Below are 21,441 nucleotides of genomic sequence, written 5' to 3'. Positions count from 1 at the left end.
TTTGCATAGCAGTTTGTGTCTTTAAAAATCGAGGTTAAAGTCAAAGATATATGATTCCACAATGAAACTGATAGGAGTCATATCAATGTTCCTTTATATTGATTGATATGCTTCTCACATACTGTTATGCAATCTCTTTACACAGATAACGCCCAATAGCTGCTGTACTGACTATGAATAGAGAGAGTTTACAATGGTTTGGGGCAGTCACAGACAAAAGAAAATCTATAAAAATGAAACCTTATGCTCACGGAAGCAATAAATGACAGACTAGGCAATGTTTAAACAGTCTTGTGTTGAACTACTGACAGGCAAAAGCATTATTTCTGAAAACAAAAGAAGGAATTCATAACCTTTCTCTATTAATGATTGCCACTGGGTTTAGTAATTTTAGATACCAAACAGCTCACACAGTATGAGAAATTCAATACATACAAATGGCTCTGAAGTAATCCTTAAAAAAAAAAAAATCTATTACTAACATAGTCAAGGAAACATAATTAGGTTGGTCAGTGGCTTCGACATCAGGCTCAGTGGGATCTATTCTCTATTCTCTAGTGGAGAACAAGAGACCAGGACTGTGTGTTTAAGTATGTATACAGAGAGCGGGTGGGAGTGAAAGTATTGCCTGTATGCACAAATGTAGCAATTGATTATAATGGTTGCATTATCCTGTTCAATGCATTTGCATATTTATTCTCAGGTGGTAGATGTGGGTGTGAAAAAAAGGGAACACATGCGCACACGTTCCGAATCATTCCTCTCTAGGCTTACTGAGCTCTCTATTACGCCAACACACATGCTGGAGAGGACTCAGCCTACCCACCAAGTGCCCACTTCAATCCAACAAACAGGTTCTGTGCTGCAACTTATGTAGGCATGCTTCAAAACTGTTTCATACGATACAAAAACATAAAGGTACATGTGATATAAGCTTGATACCAAATAACTGCAGCTGTGATGGTTAAAAAATTAGAAGATATGTACCGTTTTACAGCCTGTCCATGGTTCGCATCTTTTGACAGTTTTTGTCTTTCTGAAATCAAACTTTTTGTTTGATGTCAAGAAACAATGACATCAAACAAGACTTTCTTACAAAGAAGATCCATGTGTCTTTTTAAGGGCTGACTGCGCAATCGGTATTCATACCATTTGAGATTTTACTGCCAAATCTGACACTTGAGGCTGCTGCAAAACAACCCCGCGTTCACTCACCTTATTTCAACTGGGGAACTCATTTATCTACGATAAAGTAACAGTATTTTGGCAGTTTTAACAGGATTTCAATGCAGATTTTTGAAGGGGAGACCAATAAAAAGCAAGGGGCAAATGTATTTGAGTGTGCTGCCCAAATGCTACATGCATGAAATTTACAACTTTCACATATTGCCTTTCGATCAGTATTCCATCCGACCGTACTGGAAAGGCAAACACAGGTGTGATGCCATGATGCAGTAAATGGCTCCAAAGTCCATCCTATCTACAGATAGAGAGGTAAATTACCATGGTTTTTTTTATCTCAGTCCAATATCCTGCATGTAAAACAACATTCAGTCTTCTGCCTGATGACAACATTTGAAATGAAACCCAATACAGATGGGCAGTTGGGAGTTCTGTGCCGCTCTCACACACTGCATAAGTTGGAGAGAAAGATGCAGCGAGTGATGCCAAGGCAAGAAATTTGACTCCAACCCAAAATCCAAATCACCACTGCTTGTTCATACGTGCCTGTACTTGCACTTGATAATTGAGCTAAATACAGGACCACATATACTGTTATATGCAAATAACTGATAGGCACAAGATAGTGATGATATACTTACACATTAGAGCTGCAACTAATGATTATTTTCATTATTTGATGGTTATTTCATTGATTAATTGTTTGGACTTAAAGATTCCAGAAAATAGAGAATGTCAATCACAGTTTCACAAAGCTTAAGCTGAGACATTAAATGTTTTGTTTAGTCCTAACTGAAATTCACAACCCAAATATATTCAGTTTACTATCAAAGGTCTAAGAAATACACATATATGCATACAAATATTCACATTTAAGTAGCTTGAACAAGAGAATTTGAATTTAGAAGATTAAAGAATCAGTCAAAAAGATTAATTGATTATGAAAACAGATGCAGATTTATTTTTGGTTGACTAATAGCTGCAGCTCTGATACTCATTATGTAAGGGGAGTTTGCATCAGAGGGAATGCTTTTGGTGTCAGCCAGGCACTCTGTAAATTAGCTTCCTCCCACATGCAGTCTCTGGACTTCTTCAGTGCTCTGACATGAAGGGCAGAGGCCTCATCCCGGAAACTGCAGTCACAGCAATGATTACTTTCAGCCTTTGTGTTTGTAACCAAGTGTGTAATGATAAGAGTTTTTTCATTTTGTGTTTTTTTATAGCTGGACTAGTGCTAATCAAGAATTTTAACTTCATAATTGGCATTCTAGAGATATTTTAAACTTAACTGTAGTTGTACAACAGCTAAGGTTTTAGCTTCAAACTATTTAGAGACTGAGGCATCATCACAATGCAAGCAGGATTACTAGGAGGCGACACAGCCTAAATAAAAAAATAAAGGGAATATTTCTAGTTGTCTAACAAAGCAAATGCCACAGTCAAGCTGTCATAACCATGTGCGTGACAGCTGAGAGCCCTGAGCCTTGCATGCGGGGGTTCTTTGCCCCATTAGCCAGTCGTGATGCTACTCTGCAGCCAATGCTCTAGTGGCACTTGGTATTGAGCGCAGAGAACATTGGGGGGTCTCAATACCTCATTAAACATTGGGGAAATATGATCCCACCCTAGAGACATGGAGCTAGCCCCTCGCCCCACACACTTCTCTCAATCTGTGCCTGGTGTGGGCAGCAAGTAACATACAAAAGATGACTCCAAGCCATCTGTAATGCTGCTGCGCATGGAGAAAGGCAGAAAAGGCCACTGATTAGTTCACATCTGATGCTTTGCCTGTGTGTGGAGGGGAGGAAAACACCTGCCAGTTAATTAATGGGTGCCTCATCTGGGCGGAGAAAATTCTGCTAAATTGGCCAGCAAAAGGAAATGATGGATAGATGAGAGGTCCTCTATAAATAGAGATGGGGCGTGGTCTGTGAGGGTCTCAGGAAAGCAGAATAAACTTTCTGGCTGGATTTACATTCAGGGATTTTCATGTGTTAAAATAAATGGGAACATTAAAAAAACAATCAAATTTATTTAAACGTTTCCAATATTGCAAAAATGTGCCAATGACTTAAATTACAGAAAAATGTCAAGTCATGTAGTACATCATTTGGTATAATACGTCTGTCACAGTGTACAGAAACAAGATCATTGCTGTGTACATAAGCATAAGATTCTGATTGATGCATGTAAATTGCGAATGGGCTGCATTTATATAGTGCCTTTTAAGTATTCCAACCACTCACACGACATTCCAACATTGACTGATTAACACACACATTCATACACTGATGGCAGAGGTGGCCATGCAATGTGCCAACCTGCTCATCAGGAGTTCTCATGCTCATACACATACACACTCAATATCTTGTCCAAGAAACTGGGGATCGAACCACTGACGTTCAGATTAGTGTATGACCTGCTGTTCTCCCCTCAAATTGCCCCACGTCTTTGTTTTGTCCCTCTTTTCTCGTAAGATAATTTATTTGCTTCAACTCAGTTGATGAAAATGTAAAATTTACTTTATAACTGTGATGTAAATATCAGTCAGACTGTTTTTGAATTGCATATACTGTTCGCCTTTCTGGCCTCACTGTTTATCTGCAGTAACTCTTATTAAGATGGAACTTAACAGGCAATTAGTCTACTAACAACTTTAGAGATGGAAGACCAGCTGCCTCCCTCCATGCCTATTTGCCTGAGGAGTAAAAGAGCAGGTGTGAAATACATCACCACCTGCACACACTCCCTGCGTTCATACCAACAGACAGTATTTAAGATATCCATGGAGATGCAGACACACACCGACACACACACACAAACAAACACACAGGCTTACCCAATTACGATGCCAAAGCACTAATCAAAAGCAACACATTATACAAAACTAATTCTGCTTGGGCACCTTTTCCTGGCTTTTAACCGAAAACAATAAAGCTCCCAATAAATAACATGTTTTTCTTCTTTTTACCTCACTTGGATGTTTGGGCTTCACTGTGCAGAAGTGAGTGACTGATTAAACATGATTCTGCTGAAAGAGGGAAGTTTCTCTGTACTCGTCTTAAATCTCAGTTTAAGGCGTGTATCTTCAGGCATGATTTTGTGACATCGCAATTAGCTTGGAGTCAATCGAAGTCAGGTATGCAACTCGCACAAATGTAATATGGAAACTTGAAACCTCCAGTAGACACAGACTTAGGAGAAGAATGAGGGAGAAGGAATAGATGTGAATTTTAACAAGGTATTTTTTATATAAAACCAGATACAATTTACTATTTAAAAAGGAGAGAATATTTTCATGTCTTAAAAACACATCTGGAGGAGATCCTTAAGCTGCATTACCATCCGGGATGCTTAGACATTTCCCACAACACCAAGTTAAACAGTGAATTAACTATCACACCAGACAGGGCTTTGTGTCAACAGGAGAATGAGGACAGAGAGGACCAGTGATTGTTTTAGTGACAACATGCTGGACAAATCAGCTGACTTTTTGTCACTGTGCACCGCTCTTTATAGTGGCTCCAACTACATAAGCACATTGTTCTGCCAGGATGCCACAGGAAAGAGATTTGCGACACTATGACGCAGTGCCATCCATGACACGTTTGTATACAAATCCTTGACGTCCAATCGCTGCGGCCGGCTGACACGGTGGTGTTGTTTACACAGCGTGTCTGGATGGGTGGTGTCATGGACGGGGGTTTTAGGGTTTAGGAGTCATCTGTTGCTTGTTATTTGTTCGGTAAAGTATCTCTGCACTGTCAGTATAGTGGGAAATTCACATAAGCCAATAGCTTCTCAATACATAGAGTGCAATCATTTTCTCTTATATATGTTCAATTATAGCTTTCAAGAGCCTTCCCTCAGGCTGGGTTGCTGGCATGTTTGTCATCTCTCAAAACAATCCTGTGACAAAATGTTGTGTTCTGTTGTCGAAAATGATCACAATACCAATTCTTGCAGTAACATACAACATAACTAACAATGCAAATGCTTTTAAAAGTTTCATGCTTGAGCATATTTATTCCTGCTGAGCAAGAAGAGAAGAAGATAGCAGTTAAAATAGAGTCAAACCAGAGAGGGTGAACAGTTTTTCAGGCAGCAAGTCAAAGGAGCTTTACATGTATCTCGAGGGGCAGTGGAAACACCCCTGCAACCTGTTCTGAGCTGCTGGTTTTATACTGCTGAAGTGTCTAATGAGGATCAAAGACGGGAAGAGGAAGATTCGTAGGACCCCCCGTTACCTTAATTAAAGCCCAACCCTGATCCCCTTTAGCACTGGCTGGTCACTCTGGTAGTAATGCCCGTCAGTCAGCTGAGGCTCAGCCATGCAAAAAGAATAAATTAATTTTAAAAAAGCAGCAACCTTTTCTGGTTTTGGAGACATTACAGGGAATTGGGAGTCATTTTTATTTAAAATATCAACTGGACACTAGATTGGTCAGAGTGTTTTTTCAGACATTGTGTAATAATGATTTCTAAGCACATAACAATGTGGTGAGGACTAAATTAAGGCTAAAACAAATCACTTCATTTCAGTACGCCATGCTTCCCCCTTAACGAGAATTTGATGAGAAGATCAACATCAATTTCCTCCCTGTGTGTTTAATGCTGAGGTATCTTTGCGGCATGTTTAACATAAGTTTACTGTGAAAACAGTGGGAAACACATATGGATGGAAAGTATTTCCCCTTTTGATGTAGGCTTGCTGTTTCCCCCTGGTAGTTTTTGTAGTAAATACCATAACATATATCAAATGGTTATGTGCACTGAGGTGAATTTCTAAAAATAACAGTGTGTGTTTTAAGGATTGATGCCTGTGTTTGGCATTACTTACACAGTTATGAGGTTAGTATTAAATATAGCCAATTAAAGAGTCACTAAAGTACATGGTATAATGTACGAAGCACCGATGCTGAAAGGACAGGTAGCATGAGCTGAGATAACATTTGAGTTTTTTGCTTGCACATCAGTTAAACATGAGATGGCATGGAGAATAACTGTGCTTATGCATTTGACTGGACTAAGGGTTTAACATTACTTTGGGCAGATCAATGCAAAGCCACAAAGCTTGGTCCAGATGGCCTGACTGCAGGATTAAGATCAATTTATGTAGCATGTTGAAACAATCTGCCTTTGACTGGCATTTTAGGTCTTCTACAATAGCCTGTCCTATTAAACGGGGTTTAATCTTCTTTACTTAAAGACTAATGGTAAGGTGATGTTTAATGTGTTTAGAGGATGTACATTTCAGTGAATTAATGACTGAAAAGTCTTTTTGCCAATGCAACCTGGTCATCTTATCACTAGAGATGCAGAAACTGAGACGGCTTTGAGCGGAGCTTGCACAGACGAGGATGTTGGATATCTTAGCTGTTCTGATTTACCATGACTCCTTCAATCTGGCTCTGTGGTTTCACAGACAAATCACTTGAAATGGCTCAGACATCTAAACCAGAGAGGTAATTGAGTGTCATGCTCCGAACACAAAAACTATTTTTCTGAATCAGCATGTATTTTAGGACTTTAACTATCCTAGACATATAACACCAAGCAGTAGTATCATTTATATGTCAAGCGCTTTGAATTAGCTTCATACGATCATACCAGTGTTTTTTTGTTTCATGTTTTAGCTCGTACAGATCTTTCATACTTTACATAACTGTCTTTTTTTTTTAAAGGCAGCCACCAGTTTATGCTCATGTCAGTATGGTATGAAAATTATCTCGCAATGCCTTTGACAAATGGCCAGCTATTTAGCCTTTAGCCTTGGGTAAGTTTAAATTGTCTTGTTGTAATCAGAGCAAGGACCATTCATAAAAATGCTTGTCCACTGCATGACAGCAAACTTGTTTTAAATGCCTCAGTATTTACCAACTTTATATAACAGTAGCATGTTGATGTTCGTGTTCAAGTCTAAGTTTAATTATGAGGCTTATAAATCCCCAGAGTCCAAATTCATAATCCTTACAGGAGGTTTGCAATACAGGACTCAACTATTTAAAATGACGCTGTTCTTATAATTATTATTCCAGGGTACGCAATGGAAAAAATATTAAAGAAAAGACTTGACAGCTGATTTACTTCTGTCCACCATGTTGCTGTACGATATTCATCAGTGAGCATGTCTGTTCTGTGAGTTGTGTTTAATAGAGAACAGCTTCAAGCCAACAGAAGCGCATAGCGAAAACTGAATTTCTATTTTAAAAGGGGAATCTGTTGTGGACGTTTAAAGTCCTCATAACTCAACAGGTAAACTAGGACAACGTCCTAAATAGAAGACTGTGAGGAAAAGTCCTTGTACACACTTGTAGTCCCAGGCACTATACAAAAGAAGGAGAGAAAAGACGGGCCGGGGTAAACAAAACAAAAAGAGGAGAAAAAAGGGGCGAAACAATGTGAAACTGTGTCATGTCAGTTCTGTATAGCTGGCTGTAAAGTAGAGCCAAGATGCTTGCTTTTGTCTGCAGGGAGTATGTCTGTTCTGGGACAAGGGCACTCTCGCTCTTTCAGTTGGTCTCTCTGAGGGTTTTAGCTGCAGCCTAGAGACACAGCAGGCTAATTGACGAGTGTTGGGCTTTGTTTTATCTTGGCAGCCTCACAGCAACACTGACTTAATGTTGCCAATGGACAGATGGCGTGCCACGGCGCTGAATGGCCAGCAGAAGCACCAGATTGACTCTCTGCGCAAGAGCCAGGGTCCCTCTGATCTCAATCCCGCCCACCCCTCCCCATTAGTCACTGGCTCCAAATTGATAATCCTTACAGAGGTTTGCAACACACTGTATCTTCAACAGACAGATGACAGCTCCTGCTCAACACATTCAGACTCACAAAGCCTTGAAACGACTTATTTGAAGTGTCTTTTTCGCTTGTTCATTGATACACCGACAAAAACAAGAAAGAATATCAATTTAAAACCTCACTGCGAAAGTGCTTGAGCCTCAAGCTACGAATAAAAACATAGTTGTTTTTGGAGAAGACCAGATTGATGGACTCACATGTGTGGACTAAGTTCATAGAAGTTCCTGTTGCGATACTCCTCCACTTTATCTGGCGTGAAGATGGGCAGGGACCTGTAGGGGTTCATGGAGATCACCACACTGCCAATGTATGTCTGGAGGGTGAAGAAAAAAACATTAGCAGTTAGTTTGACGCCAAAATGTCATTTGTCAGCTTCACACCAACACTGGTTCCAACAGCTTTTCCTCCCCTCTATCTACTGGAGTGCTAATTGTTGAGTAGTGATGGGAGGAATTCTGCTTATGTCAGCTTTTTCCTGCTGGGTATTCCTAATACAGTGTTGAGACATGCAATGCCTGAAGTGAATCAGGAGACATGTGAAAAAAAATGTTTATAGATTTTTTTGGGTTGGGCAGTAAACACAGATTGCGACGAGGTCAAATTGTTAAAGGGTTTTAAGTGAATGCACTTGTTCAAGTATTCATGTTAAGGCCTAGATATTGGTATTTGCAAAACAATCACCCTAAAAAATACTTTAAAATGATTAAACAGTGGTCAGTTACACAGTTATTAAAATGCAGGAGATAAAGCATGTCAGCAGTGGATTTCTCATCAAAAATCTGTTAATGCATAGAAGACACTGCTTACATGTTCTCACCTTTATATAACACTCACATTGGCACTGCTCAACAGATAGCACTTGTCAGATATTTTTGAAACCAAACATAACCATCATCATCATCATCCTCCTACGCTCAAAACAGAGCCTGGATAGCACTTTTCAAAACATCAACCTGAAACATTTTCTTTGCTCTCCACGGTAATGGCTGTTGCATAACCCACTCTGACAAGAGTGGAGCACGGCCTTCCCCGTGGCAACCACAGCCACAACTTCCCACAGCCTCTCGTTCAATAGCACACTGGAGGCTGGATGAGCCTTTTTGAAGTGCAGAGGACGGGTACAAAAGGGAAAGAGTGTGTGCATTCTAACTAGTGTCACGTGTTAATGAGGGTTTCTCTTGACCAAAAGCAAGAAAGCATAAAAAACATTAAAAATTAATGTTTGGAAATATATGTGCAAGACAGTATCGGGGCGACTGTAAGTTTAAAAAAAAAATGTGAATATGTGGACTTAGTATGTACGCGTTTAGCGTCAAGGCTATTGGTTAATTAAAAATTGGGTGGAAACCTAAGTAATTATGTACAAAACATATGTCGGTATCTTAATCTCTTTCATCTGTCATGCCACTAAAAAAAAAGACTTTGATGCTGACTGTGAAACTGTTGGTTACACCATTAGGAGAAATCTTGTAAGTTAAAGTGAGGCATACTGCTTTAGTTTTGGTTTAAAGGAAAAGAAGAGCTGGTTGTTGAAACGGAGAGAGCTTCAGGAGTTAAATAAACTTGGAGAAACTAAAATTTTCCATTGACTCTTCTCGATCAAACGACAGAAAGCTTCAGACAGAAGACGTGGGGCAATGGTTAAGAGGGTAATTTTCGTTCTCTTTGATTTTTCCGGAGTGTTATTGGATACATGATGCACTGTCCCTCTGGAAAACAAAGCCATGTTTCTTCTGCTGTGAGCTGTCATATGATAGTTTGGGGTGGGGGTTGGGGCCATTTGTAAAGAATGATGGCACATGAGGGAAAAATACATTCACATGCAAGGATTGTACACCACAGATTTATTGGATAAGTGTAGGCTTCAGAGCTTTTCCTGGTCATCACTCTTGAGGTGCAGCTTATGCCACCGAAATGCCTCCATTATAGAATTAGTACCATGTTATTTACCTTTCCATGAGAATGCTATTTTTCATTTTCACTTCATTCGCAGTCAGTACTAAATCAAAAGGTAACAGTAGAAATGTAAAAACTAAAAAGGACCAGTGTAAGGAAATCATAAGCAGATCATCTTCTTTTCTTTTTTTTCTTAAATAATCTTAAAAAGCAACTGCGCATGTTTAACTTCTGCCAAAACATTTAGGTCAGCACCGCAGGAAATAAAAAGCTCTGAGCTTATAGTTTAGGACAGAAAATTGAGGGCATCAGAAATGTGAAAACACCATTCCCGTTCCTCAGCAGGATGTGGGCTGCATCTCGAGAAAATATCCAGCGCGCTGCTATGGCAATCGTCTCTATGTGAGGTGACATCATCCCTTGGGCCAAGAGCCCTGTGAGCCAGCAGCAACTGAGGCAGGGCTGTAATCATTGTGGCTGATGTCAAGAGCAGCAAACCTGCAGAGCTGAAGAATCCTGGAGTGCCGGAGCATAAAGGCCCATAACCAATCGTCTGATACTGGGATGATAGTTCAGCAACTCCCTTCCTCTAGCGATGAATAGGCAGCCAGCGTGCCGGTCCCTCCTTATCCTCAAGCAGAGGATTTCATGCCTCATTAAAATATATCATCTACATTCCACTGTGATGTGATTTATTGATTGGCTGGTTACTGCGGTCTCTGTATCTGTGCCACTTTTGTTGCCAGGACTAAAATGAGCAAGTGAATGGTGGAACAATAGAGTTATGAGAAGCATGTTTCCTTAGGGAATACTTCTATATTTTCCTTTGCTGTTATGGATGAGCAAAAGGGTCCAGAACAACACTTCTTCTACATGGATGAAGTTCAGTTATAACAAGACAATTATTATTTGAACATTAATTGGTTGATACTTACGTAGATCTCACTGTGGTCAAAGCGTTTCCTCAGGTTCTCGAGGAATGACTCTTCAGTCAGGGGCTCTAGGAGGACCATGTCGCCTACCCCGATCATGTTGTCTAGAAGTGACGTCTTCACCTCCATTTTGGCTGCCGGTGTCCCCCCCTGCAGAGAAAAACAGAAGGAGGAAGAGACACATGAACCATGCTGTGCATTGGGTTAAGAAAGGTAGCACTTAATTACACCTAAGAGGCCATTATTGTGTTTGTTGGCCATTATTTGCGAGGTCTCCGGCAAAGTCTTAAGAGACATTCTCTGATCGGTAAATAAACAGTCCTAAACTTAGCTAATGCAAATAAACTCTGGAGCGGACATGTTTGTACAGCAGTGGTTAGACTCCAGGGGAGGAGAGGGGATTTCTGATTGGCTCTTCAGTCTTGTTCTCCTGTGGCATGTGAGAATGTCCCATAGGTAATTACATAAAGAGAAGTTTGACCCTGACCTCGGCTGGAATCTGCTCCCAATACTGGGTGTTTTGTACATCAAAAAAAAAGCCCCAAATTCATTGCCTTTTCTTTTTTCTTTTTACCCCTCACACATCTTGCTTGTTGCAGCAATATAATATTTGGGTCCGGTAAAGGATCTAGGCTGGAGTGCACCTAGACAAAAACACTGCTGGGGGTGGCAGTTTTCAGTCCAGTGTTGCGTCCCACCGCCTTTGGGACAGTAATCCCAACGCTATAGGGCTGAAGATAAAAGAGGGGCCTAGGATACATTCAGGGCCTGGATACAGGGCTTTGCTGTACCAAAAAACCCAATGTCTGCTGTTGTGACAGACTGTCCACACCGGGCCAATAGATGAGGCCATGTAGTCAACCATTGTTCACTGCTCACATAGTATAGACGTCTCTCTCTGCATAACCAGAAACAGCCACTGACTGACGCTGAATGAAAAATATGGCAAGGCTACACATTTATGATGCACTCTGATGTTTTAGACATGTGTTCAACCAATAAAGCAGCGGTGCAAGTGGAAATTAGAGAAAGCCCTAAAATTGGCCAACATCTGACACTTCTCAAAATTTTTCTGCATATTAATCTAACAACTGGATCGAAAGGTTTTATGTGATCCAAAACAAAAACGCAGACACCCCCACATCTGGGCGACGTAAAGCTCTTACATTTCAGCAGAAAACCCTAACTTTGTTTCACAAGGCATAACTCTCCATCAGCTGTCAGATGTACTTTAAGCAGTAACTTAGGAACAGCATGAGTTCCTGGAAACGGAAAATTGATTCCCTGGGTAGACTTCCACTTCACTTTTCCCCTGGCTTCTGTTCCCCCTGCAGGGCACAATGTTATTGGCCTATAAAGAAGTTGCCAGGCACTTAGTAGAGGCAAGAATCAAGCTCTAAAAACTGCTCACTCTCACACTGAGCACGAACACAAAACTTTTTAAAAGATGGGCCAAGACAGATGGGGAAGAATGTAGCAAAAAGATTGATGTTATTTTGCAATTAAGACATTTTGAATGGGCTAGGATGCTGTAAAGATGCCAACGGCTTCAATCAGGACTCACACATGATATTTGCTTGTTGTCAACATGCAATCCAGCAAAGTATATTACTTTGTGTCTGCCGACTACTGAATTGTGCCAGTACCGGGTATGATGGCACTGTGCCAATACATTCCTAGTGAAGGCCCGTGTCTACCAGCTGCTCTGGTTGTCTGCAACGCACTTTTAAAATCAAGTTATTTCCTCTCGACATAGTTACTGATTCTCTGCAGAGATGAAACGGAGCTCACCTGTTCTGTGATCTCACACCATATGTTATCTTTCTACGGGACTTCATAATGCTGCTGCTTTGCTATGGCATTCCTGGGTTATGTGTTTGCTCTTCACAGAACTGAGCATCGCATTAGTTGCGTTGTGCTGCTTTGATTCTTCCGTTACCCTTTTCCTCAATTTCATTTCGGCTGGTTTGTGAATTCTCCTCACACTGCCAGTATGGAATTTCTCATAGGCTACTGAGTTGTTTGTTTACATTCATGGTCCTGAGAGCTCCCTTATGAATAGCTGGAATTCACCGACATATTCCATGAATGCAATTAAAAACAAATTCCTTCAGTAATCATTTTAGTCTTACATTCATACTGTCCATGTAAATACATTTAAATTAAAGACAATGACCCCATTGAATACTGGCCAACCCGAGCATCAGATTATATTTGTATTAGCCTGCCACAATCAATATCAGTAAAACCAATTACTACAAAGTCGTTAACTACCTAGTTTCTGCAAACCCACTGCCTGACAGTTAGTGCGTGGACTGAAAATGCTGAGTCTACTCTTTGGTATGAACAAACAAGAGCGTAAAGGACTCTGCCTCCGCCTCCTCCTCCTCAGTGAAAACAGATGCTGAAGCCTTCCACTGACCTGGGGGAGGACACCATGTGTCCATATCGCCTGAGTGCCTACGACATTCTGACCAACAACATATTGCATCTGTCTGCAGCCTGGATGCCCGATGCCCTCAGCTCCTCTGCTGATAACCCACTACCCCAGATTTGGAAGGGGCTTCCAGGCAGCCAGTGAAACAATCCCATTAATAAGAGTTGCTGCCTGCTGCTAAATGTTGTACTGAATCCGAAGAGAGAGAATGAGAGAAAACCTGACAGCCTTGATTAAACTCTGGGGATTATCCTCACTGCTGAGTGGTAGAGAGATGAGGAACAGAATCAGTCTGTAATGGCAAATTTTACAAACTGTTTGTTTGTGGTTTGCTTCAAAGTACTCGTGAAAGGCAAAAGGAAAAAACGGTTTGTTCTTTGTCCTTCCAAAAAACAAAAAACAAAAAAAAAAACCACAACAAACCAGCTGTCAACCTTGTATGATAGAATAGATTAATTTTATCAGTCTAAATCAAAATGAACCCTGAGTGACCCTTTAGCGAATTACACTTAGAAACTGGATTAGAAGTGTCCCGCTTTATCAATCTCTCTGATGCATGTTGGGGCAGCAAGCACACACACGGTTTGGCTTACTATTCATCTCAAATCTAAATCTGATGAATCAGTGATGGAGCAAAACTTATGCTCAAATACTCTTGTCTGGATGCATGTTACCTTCACTTAGCACACTCTCCAAAACCTCAGCAGCACATTGACATGTTGACTTTATGTACCAAAAGCATGGCAAACATCAGTGTGTGTTCAAAACATCTCAGCTGTATCTAAATTTAAACTTATTTGTAGCTTATTTACAACACTTATTAGACAGTAATTGAATTGCATGGCCAAATGCACAGATGTTTAATGGGATTTTTTCCATTTATAAAACTACTTTCTGGTAGCGCATCCTGATGCAACTATCTGCCATCCTCCATAAGCTATATCATCAATATAAATTCAACTTAATGCCTGACACTAGCACTCCATTAAAGAGACACCCGTCACCTTCTTAGTGTCACGCAGTAAGCAGCATGCCAGTAAGATCAAGCCTGCAGAGCCTGAATGTCAGGAGAAGGACAAAACTGAGTCACTGTTTTGATCCCACGTACAAAATACTGCACGTCACAGAATTAACTATTAAATTGGAGTTTCACCATACAGCAGATTAAAGCACGGTATTTTACAAGAGCTAAGTTGCTCAACGTGAGAAGATGAAAATACGAGCGAGAGATTTCATCGCTGAAAGTCTGATAGTGATGGGTGGGCTGGGAATGATATTATGAGACACGCTTCGCTTCCTGCCTCTGACATTGACCCAGATTTCCCAGCCAGATCAAGCTATGGGGGGGGGAGGAATCATGAAAAGAAAACCACCATTAAATGTACATATATTATTTACAAACCCTAGACTCAGGCCACGTGTTCTTTTCTGCCCTTAAGCAAGGAGAAAAGTCACTTACCCAAAAAGGTCAACAGCCGTGTGGGCACTCACATGAAAAACACACAACAAATAGTAAAAACACAGGGAGTTGAGCCAATACACAAGGTGCATATATTTAATTTATTTATCTATATATATTTTAAATGTAGCTCAGAGTGGCCATTAATATTTCCATCATGATCAATAATCCAAGCTCAGATTCTACAGTGACATGTGGTCTGTGAAGAAGTTAATGGATATTGTGTGAGCTACACCGAGAGATGATTGGCATCATTTCCACCTTGGGAGCGGCTGTTTGAGAACACATCGGCGTCTATGTGCAAACAAAATGATAATAAAATCTATTACGCTGCGTAATAGTCTGTAAATTCCCTGCAGATCAAGCTGGCCTTGTCACGGGGCAGAAGAGTCACAATATCACAGCCTGCTGGCAATGATGGAGATTAAAAACCCTTCCCTAATGGAGCATCAGCAGCAGGGGTGTGGGTCTGTGCCAAAGAGCAGGCCGGGACAGAGAGGACAGAGGTTTTAGATGAGCAGAGAGCAAGCTGCTGCTGCTGCTGCTGCTGCCTGGGAAAGTGACCATGAATCCAGAGTCCTCTACTACCACCGCTCCAGGTGCTGATCTGTGTGAGTGTGTGCGAGGACAGGCTGGCACACAAACTAACTGGCGGTTATTCCACTTGTGGGCACACGAAAAGCCGAACAGAAAAAAAAAGGATATCGCGCACTTAATTACTTCAATTAAATGATTTCCATCTAATGTGAAAAGTGCCAACATTTAGATAACGGAGACCTTCTCAGTAACAGGGGTAGCAGTGTGAGTATTAAATCCCTCACAGCCATCCGGCCTGGTTAAATATAAACCTGCAACCCAAACAAACACTAGACTTTATTTGCAATTCAGCTCAAACTGCAGGGAGACGTTAAGACGAGAAGATTTGCAAAACATGAGCCTACTGTTGACATCCAGATGCCAAAGTTTTAAACCATACCATCATTAATTCACTGGGGAGATAAACTGTGATTGAAAACAGGACCAGACTGATCGGAACGGATGTGTTCGGGTTTTTTTTTAAGGCCCTGAAAACATTTGTTATTCTTTCTGACTATGAGTAATGAGGTACTAATGCAGGGCATGATCACAGAGTAAACAGTTTTGGTTATGTCACATGTGAAATCGCCATACTTTTTGTACTGTGCTCTTCTCGCTGATTTGTTGGAAACTGGTGATGTCATGCATGTCCACGCACCAATGAGATTTAAGCATTATCTGAGTCAAAGTGTGGTGACAGCTGGCCATTTTCACAGAATTTTGTTGTGTCATAGAAAAGCATGATGGCCCTGATGTATTTTAAGGGTCACAGCATGACAGTGAGCCAGCATGCACAGAAACAGACATGTCAAAACGTACGATGACACAGGCCTGTTGTGGACTTGTTTGTTCATGATTTTGACTAATATTCATCTTTTTAAAACACACTGATGGCTGCCTATTTAGTCATGAATGAATAATGTCAGAAGGAATTTCCATCTGCATTACAAGACTGAGTTTTAGTCTTGTATGCATTTATTTATTCCACAAATGAAGCATACCCTGCTTCCTCTATATACGCAATGAGGCTTGAGACAGTTTCCTTTAGTGTATACTTATTCCCCTCAGCAGTAAACACACAATAAGAGTGACTTGCATTACATAACCTATGAGCCTCTACTGCTGATTTCAACTTGCATCATGAAACAGGTGGCAATTAACTTCTCAATCTCTGCACCTTTTTTTCCTGTTGGCAGCTCTAAACAGAAATGTGAGGTAACAGTTTGAGTCTTGTTAAGAGCCATTAGCAACGAAACAGAAAGCATGCTCGTATTTATCCACACGGCCAATGAGTAATGCTTTAAAAATGATGAGAGGTAAAGGATCCAACACTGGCAGGTTCCTCTGGGCAGAGCACACACTCACTACTGTGGTGATGACACTTGCATCCTGATTTTTTAATCTATTTAGGCTGGCAACATAGAGATTTACAGAAAACCCAACCTATGGGGCTGAGGGCTGATTCATGGTGGGTTGCATGACAGAAATTGATGAGAGCACGTCGTTTTCAAGATATGCTACTGCAAAGTGGCTAAATTAATTAAGCGAGGATGTTTCAAGCTATCTAAAGTTACAGACCAAAATATCAATAAGGAGTTTCAGTGAAAAATACAATCCCTATGGCAACATTAGTAACACTAACTAATATGAAGGTGCCCGCCATATAAAACTCTCCAGTTGCACCACATAAAAGGAAAGTGTCACTTTCTTCTGTTGAATATATCCAATTTCTGTCAAGCCACCTACCATAAATGCATTCAATGCTCCTTTTCTCGATCCTCTGGGTTCGCAATGTTGCACTTTACCGCTAACAACAGCTCTAAAGAGACTTAACCACATGTCGGCTATTAAATAAATGCACACAGGAGAACCCTGCAAGGTTACAAATTCTCACTGTAGTGCATAAATACACACAAATGTTCCCCCCAGACTGCTCTGTCTTAGCAGGATCTGCACCGTCTGCATAACAGGCAGTCAAACACTTGGCCTGGCTTGGTTTCATAGAGTGAATGGAGAAAGCAGCTGTCCTGGACTCAACAAAGCAACAAAGAGCTGAATCAAAATGTACAGTATTATTACTTTGGCTCCACCAGGAGACAAAAGGACGTAGAATTGAAGCAATCAAGTCGAACAGGTGGAATCAAACAGCACAGGTGACAGTTGTTTGTTAGGATGGTTGAGTTGAAGAGCATGTGAGATTTTGACTCCTCTCAGTCTCAAATTAATATAATACAACATGAAAATTTCACAACTGAGACCTTTGATGCTGATGAGGTATAGAACTGGAAATGCAACTAATCCACAGGCCTTTTCATGCAGCCTAGGTTTAGGAAATCCTCTTTTAAAGCAAAGCTACTGAAGGTTTTTCATTGTCCAGTCTGTGGAGCAGCACATGTGCCCCTGTCTATCTCTGTGATGCAGGGCTAACACAAGACGCACGCCTCAATACGCTAAGCTGCACGGGCAGACAAGTGCAAACACTATTCATCACCATGGCCCTGGCTGTGGGACTTTGGTCCTTTATACACACACACACACACACACACCGTGTTACATCAGAGCATGTCACCCGATGGTGTTCACCAAGACGCTTTTGGCACATTAGAAAAAGCAGCTGCAAGTTAACAAGCTCACGCAGAGGGGAGCTACTACAATGGCAATTTCTCAAACAGACTCACACGCTGCCCTCTTCCAAGTCTGAGCTAAACGGTTGTTATATTTTCCAGGAGTCTTTCTACAGCACTGAAGGTTTACCCCACACACACTACCTTTCACAGTCGTCTTACATCACTGTTTGTTTGATCAGAGCAGGTAATAAAGTTCCCATCTGGTTTCCCCCTCCGACTGGGACTCTAGGGCCAACAGAGGCGGGGACATATTTGTGGAAAACCACAAAGAGAAACACATGATTTATAAAAGACGGTCTTATCTGATCCTCTTGGGATTTTGAGTTCACAAATGGAATTAAGAGTTGAAAAACTGGAGCATTCACAACAGACTCGAGCATAAAAACAGTGTTGCATCAAAGCCAGTCATGTGACATTTAAAGTATAACAAGGATTTTGACTAAAATTATGCTGTGAATCAGTTTTAAATTAAGCCAGGACCAGTAATTCAGAAGCATGGTTATTTTTAGACTGTATGGAAATGTTCATGGTTTTGGTTTTCAACTACTTAATGCCATAAAAAAGGAGGGAAAAAAATCTGAGTCAAAGTCAAGGACAATTTTATGTTTAGACTGAGTACAATCAGCAGTTTTCTGCAGGCCTTGAGTCACAGGTTTGAATAATTATCAGAGTTTCTGTTTCCATTTAGAAAATGCAAACTTGCTTGTTTTATTTAAAGTGGGCTACACTAACAAAAACATTGCATGCATCAAAAACACTACTACTTTTAAATGCATGCACATATAGAGAGTTTCAATGGGTTGACTGTAGAGCACCATTTCTCCTATGATGTCATTATTTTATGTAGTCTACAGGCTATATGTGGTATAGATTTGTTTTATAGCAACAATATAGGCTACTACCCCTAACCTGACACAAATGAGTCCACGGACCCCCATTTGATAAGATTTTTGTTTTTAGATGATTAAAGTATGAAACCCATAAACCAAAAAGTTATAAATTCCATCATTGTATTACTTATAGATGAAATTAGACTGAAATTATTCCCCTTTTTTTGCTAGGGAACCTTTGGAAACCCCCTCAAGGGCCCCTTTGGGGGTCCCCGAACCCCACTTTGAGCACCGCTACCATAAGGTATTCCTCCTGTTTGATCCTATGGGTTTCAGGCTGGATGCCACAGGGGACGCCAGCAGAAAGAAAAGCAGCTCGACTTTGACATGAGGAACTTTGGGATGTTTCTCAGAGGAGGTGAACAGTTTTATTCATGCATTCCACGCTGAGCTGTAATTTATTCCAGTCGGAGACATTAAGATGTCTTAAAACCCTGAGTCCACTGAGTAAACCCCACCTTCACACAGTTTATCCACTTTTTTTAAGCTGACAGTGATCTTTTTCTGTATACCATATCCATGTTTATCCATAGATCATAGTGTCAGAATATGCTTTTAGTCAGCTAAAACGTGTGGAGAAGTAGTGGTTGTAATACTTTGAACTACTCCAATGTAAAAACCAGAGTTCACCGTGTTCATTTATCCCAGCATATCTGATTTAAGCTGTACATTTACACATTGTTCAGCTGTGCTTTTTGCAAAGCTGGCTTTCTTTCTTTCTTTTTTTCTTTCTGCTGCTGTGCTCCGAGTAGCGGAGTAAACCCAAAACTTTTCAAGCCTGAACTCCTGAATGAGTTTGTTTCAGAGCTGACACATCTGCCTCTGCCCTGTCCGTTTGGGTCTGCAGTGGTTTGACTCTTGAAACACAAAGATGGTGCTCGATGTAGCAGATGTAGGCAATTAGCGACCGTACTTATGATTCACAGCGCTGACTAAGCTTTCATTTGGATGATCTCACATATAAAATAGATCAACTAAGCTCGGACATATTCACAGTTTTACCCTGCAGCCGCTACAATTCCTCCACGAAGGAAAAGATAAACAAAAATCCCAACCCCCTCCCTGCAAGAGGTGAAGAGGAATGAATGAGTTTGGGAAGCAGACGGTCTAAAGACAATGTAAAACTAACTTTTTAAGAACAGTTACAGCAAGTGAAACATTTAACTCAAATTGTAGCAAAAGGCACTCGCGTTTTTAGCACCTCGCCACGCAACAAAAAGATGTCAAACTTGCCTCTTTATCTCCGCAAAAGTTGCTCCCTCTCTCGTCCTAAATCCACTCCACAGACAAAAGTAGGATCCCAAGAGGTGACTCTCCAAAGTCTGGAGTGGCTCTGAAGCCCTTCTTCTTCTTCCCCGCTGGTTTTTTTTTTAGTTTGACTCGGAGCCTATGTGCTGCTGTGCTGGATGTCGGAGCTGAAATGTGGCTCTCATCTGGATCTCAGCACTCTTGAATGGGAGCTCTGGATGGGGCTTGAGAGAGAGCACAGACCGCCGGGTAGAAGGGAGCGTCCAGAGCGGCGTCTCTGGGTTAGTTCAGCGTCTGCTAATCACCTCCAGCGTGGGGTGGGGTAGGGTGGGAGGGGGGTGGGGTTGTGATGTGTTCGAGTGCCGTCGGAAATATTTAGGATGTCTTTTTTTTTGTCCACGTGATTTACTGTTGTTCATCCCACAGTCGTTATACACTGAGAGTGAAGATGTTAACCACATCAATAATGTGTCATATATTTTCTAGTGTTGTTTTTCTATGCTGTATATTTTTTAGTTTCTAGTCTGTTATATGCTTTTGGTGTGTTACTTTTCATTATGATGATTAGTATTATTGTTATCATCATTATTATTATTAAGACTAGATTATATTAGATGCACTTTATTCTCCCCGAAGGAAATTTGTCTTGGGCTAAAAGTGCCAGGTGCAGCTGCACATATACAATAATAAGCACAACAAAACATACACGACACAAAATCACAAACAGTGCTTCAACGTGTTTCAAAGTGTAGCATATTGCAAACAATAATATTGCACAAGATAAGATAAGGTGAGGTAAGATAAAATAAACTATTCCTTTATTAGTCCCACGATGGGGAAATTTACATTATTGCAGCAGCAAAGTGAACAGTAACAATAGAAGAGTGTCCATAAAAAGAATAAATAATAAGTACAAAAGCAATGAACACAATAGCTGAAGAAAATATGATAAAATAATAATAATAGTATCAATATGTACAAAAGTAATATTGGTGTTGAGTGATAATATACCTGAGTTTGATATTGTTATTGCACAGATTTAAAGTGGGGGGGAAATTATATATATATATATAATTTTTTTTACATATTACACAGTTGAACTAAACCAGTAGTATACCTGGGATACTAATATTGTACAGTCATGTGGGAAAACTGACAACTTCAGACTGTGATAATGATTGAGTGTTTTTATTTTGATTTTGAATTGGAATGTTTTTATTTTGTTACATTTTAAGTTGAACTGACAACTTAGGCCCATAGGGCATCATGGTCGGTCATATACAGTAGTACCAGTCAAAATTTTGGACACATTTTCTCATTCAAATGAATGGGAAGGTGTGTCCAAACTTATGGTACTGTATGTATCTGTGCTCCGATTGTGTTTGGA

The 21,441-nt window shown here is 40.6% G+C and overlaps 1 protein-coding gene across 4 annotated transcripts in view; it reads right to left on the bottom strand.

Annotated features, from left to right (window-relative positions):
• Positions 1–20,339, bottom strand: part of myo1b (myosin IB) — a 60,072-nt gene extending 39,733 nt beyond the window's left edge. For 3 of the 4 annotated variants that reach the window (XM_062431137.1, XM_062431134.1, XM_062431136.1), the window contains exons 1-3: positions 11,076–11,082; positions 10,821–10,967; positions 8,187–8,302 (exon numbers count right to left, since the gene is read on the bottom strand). In XM_062431137.1, the coding sequence (XP_062287121.1) occupies positions 8,187–8,302; positions 10,821–10,967; positions 11,076–11,078 (266 nt within the window). In that variant the 5' untranslated portion in view covers positions 11,079–11,082. Of the gene's footprint in view, positions 1–8,186; positions 8,303–10,820; positions 10,968–11,075; positions 11,083–20,039 lie in introns of those variants that run through there. The other variant, XM_062431135.1, reaches the window with a different exon arrangement.
• Between the last annotated feature and the right edge of the window lie 1,102 nt (positions 20,340–21,441).

Source organism: Scomber scombrus, chromosome 13, assembly GCF_963691925.1.
Source record: "Scomber scombrus chromosome 13, fScoSco1.1, whole genome shotgun sequence".
Taxonomy (NCBI): domain Eukaryota; kingdom Metazoa; phylum Chordata; class Actinopteri; order Scombriformes; family Scombridae; genus Scomber; species Scomber scombrus.
Note: the sequence above shows the minus strand (reverse complement) of the source record. Positions and strands in the feature narration are given on the sequence as shown.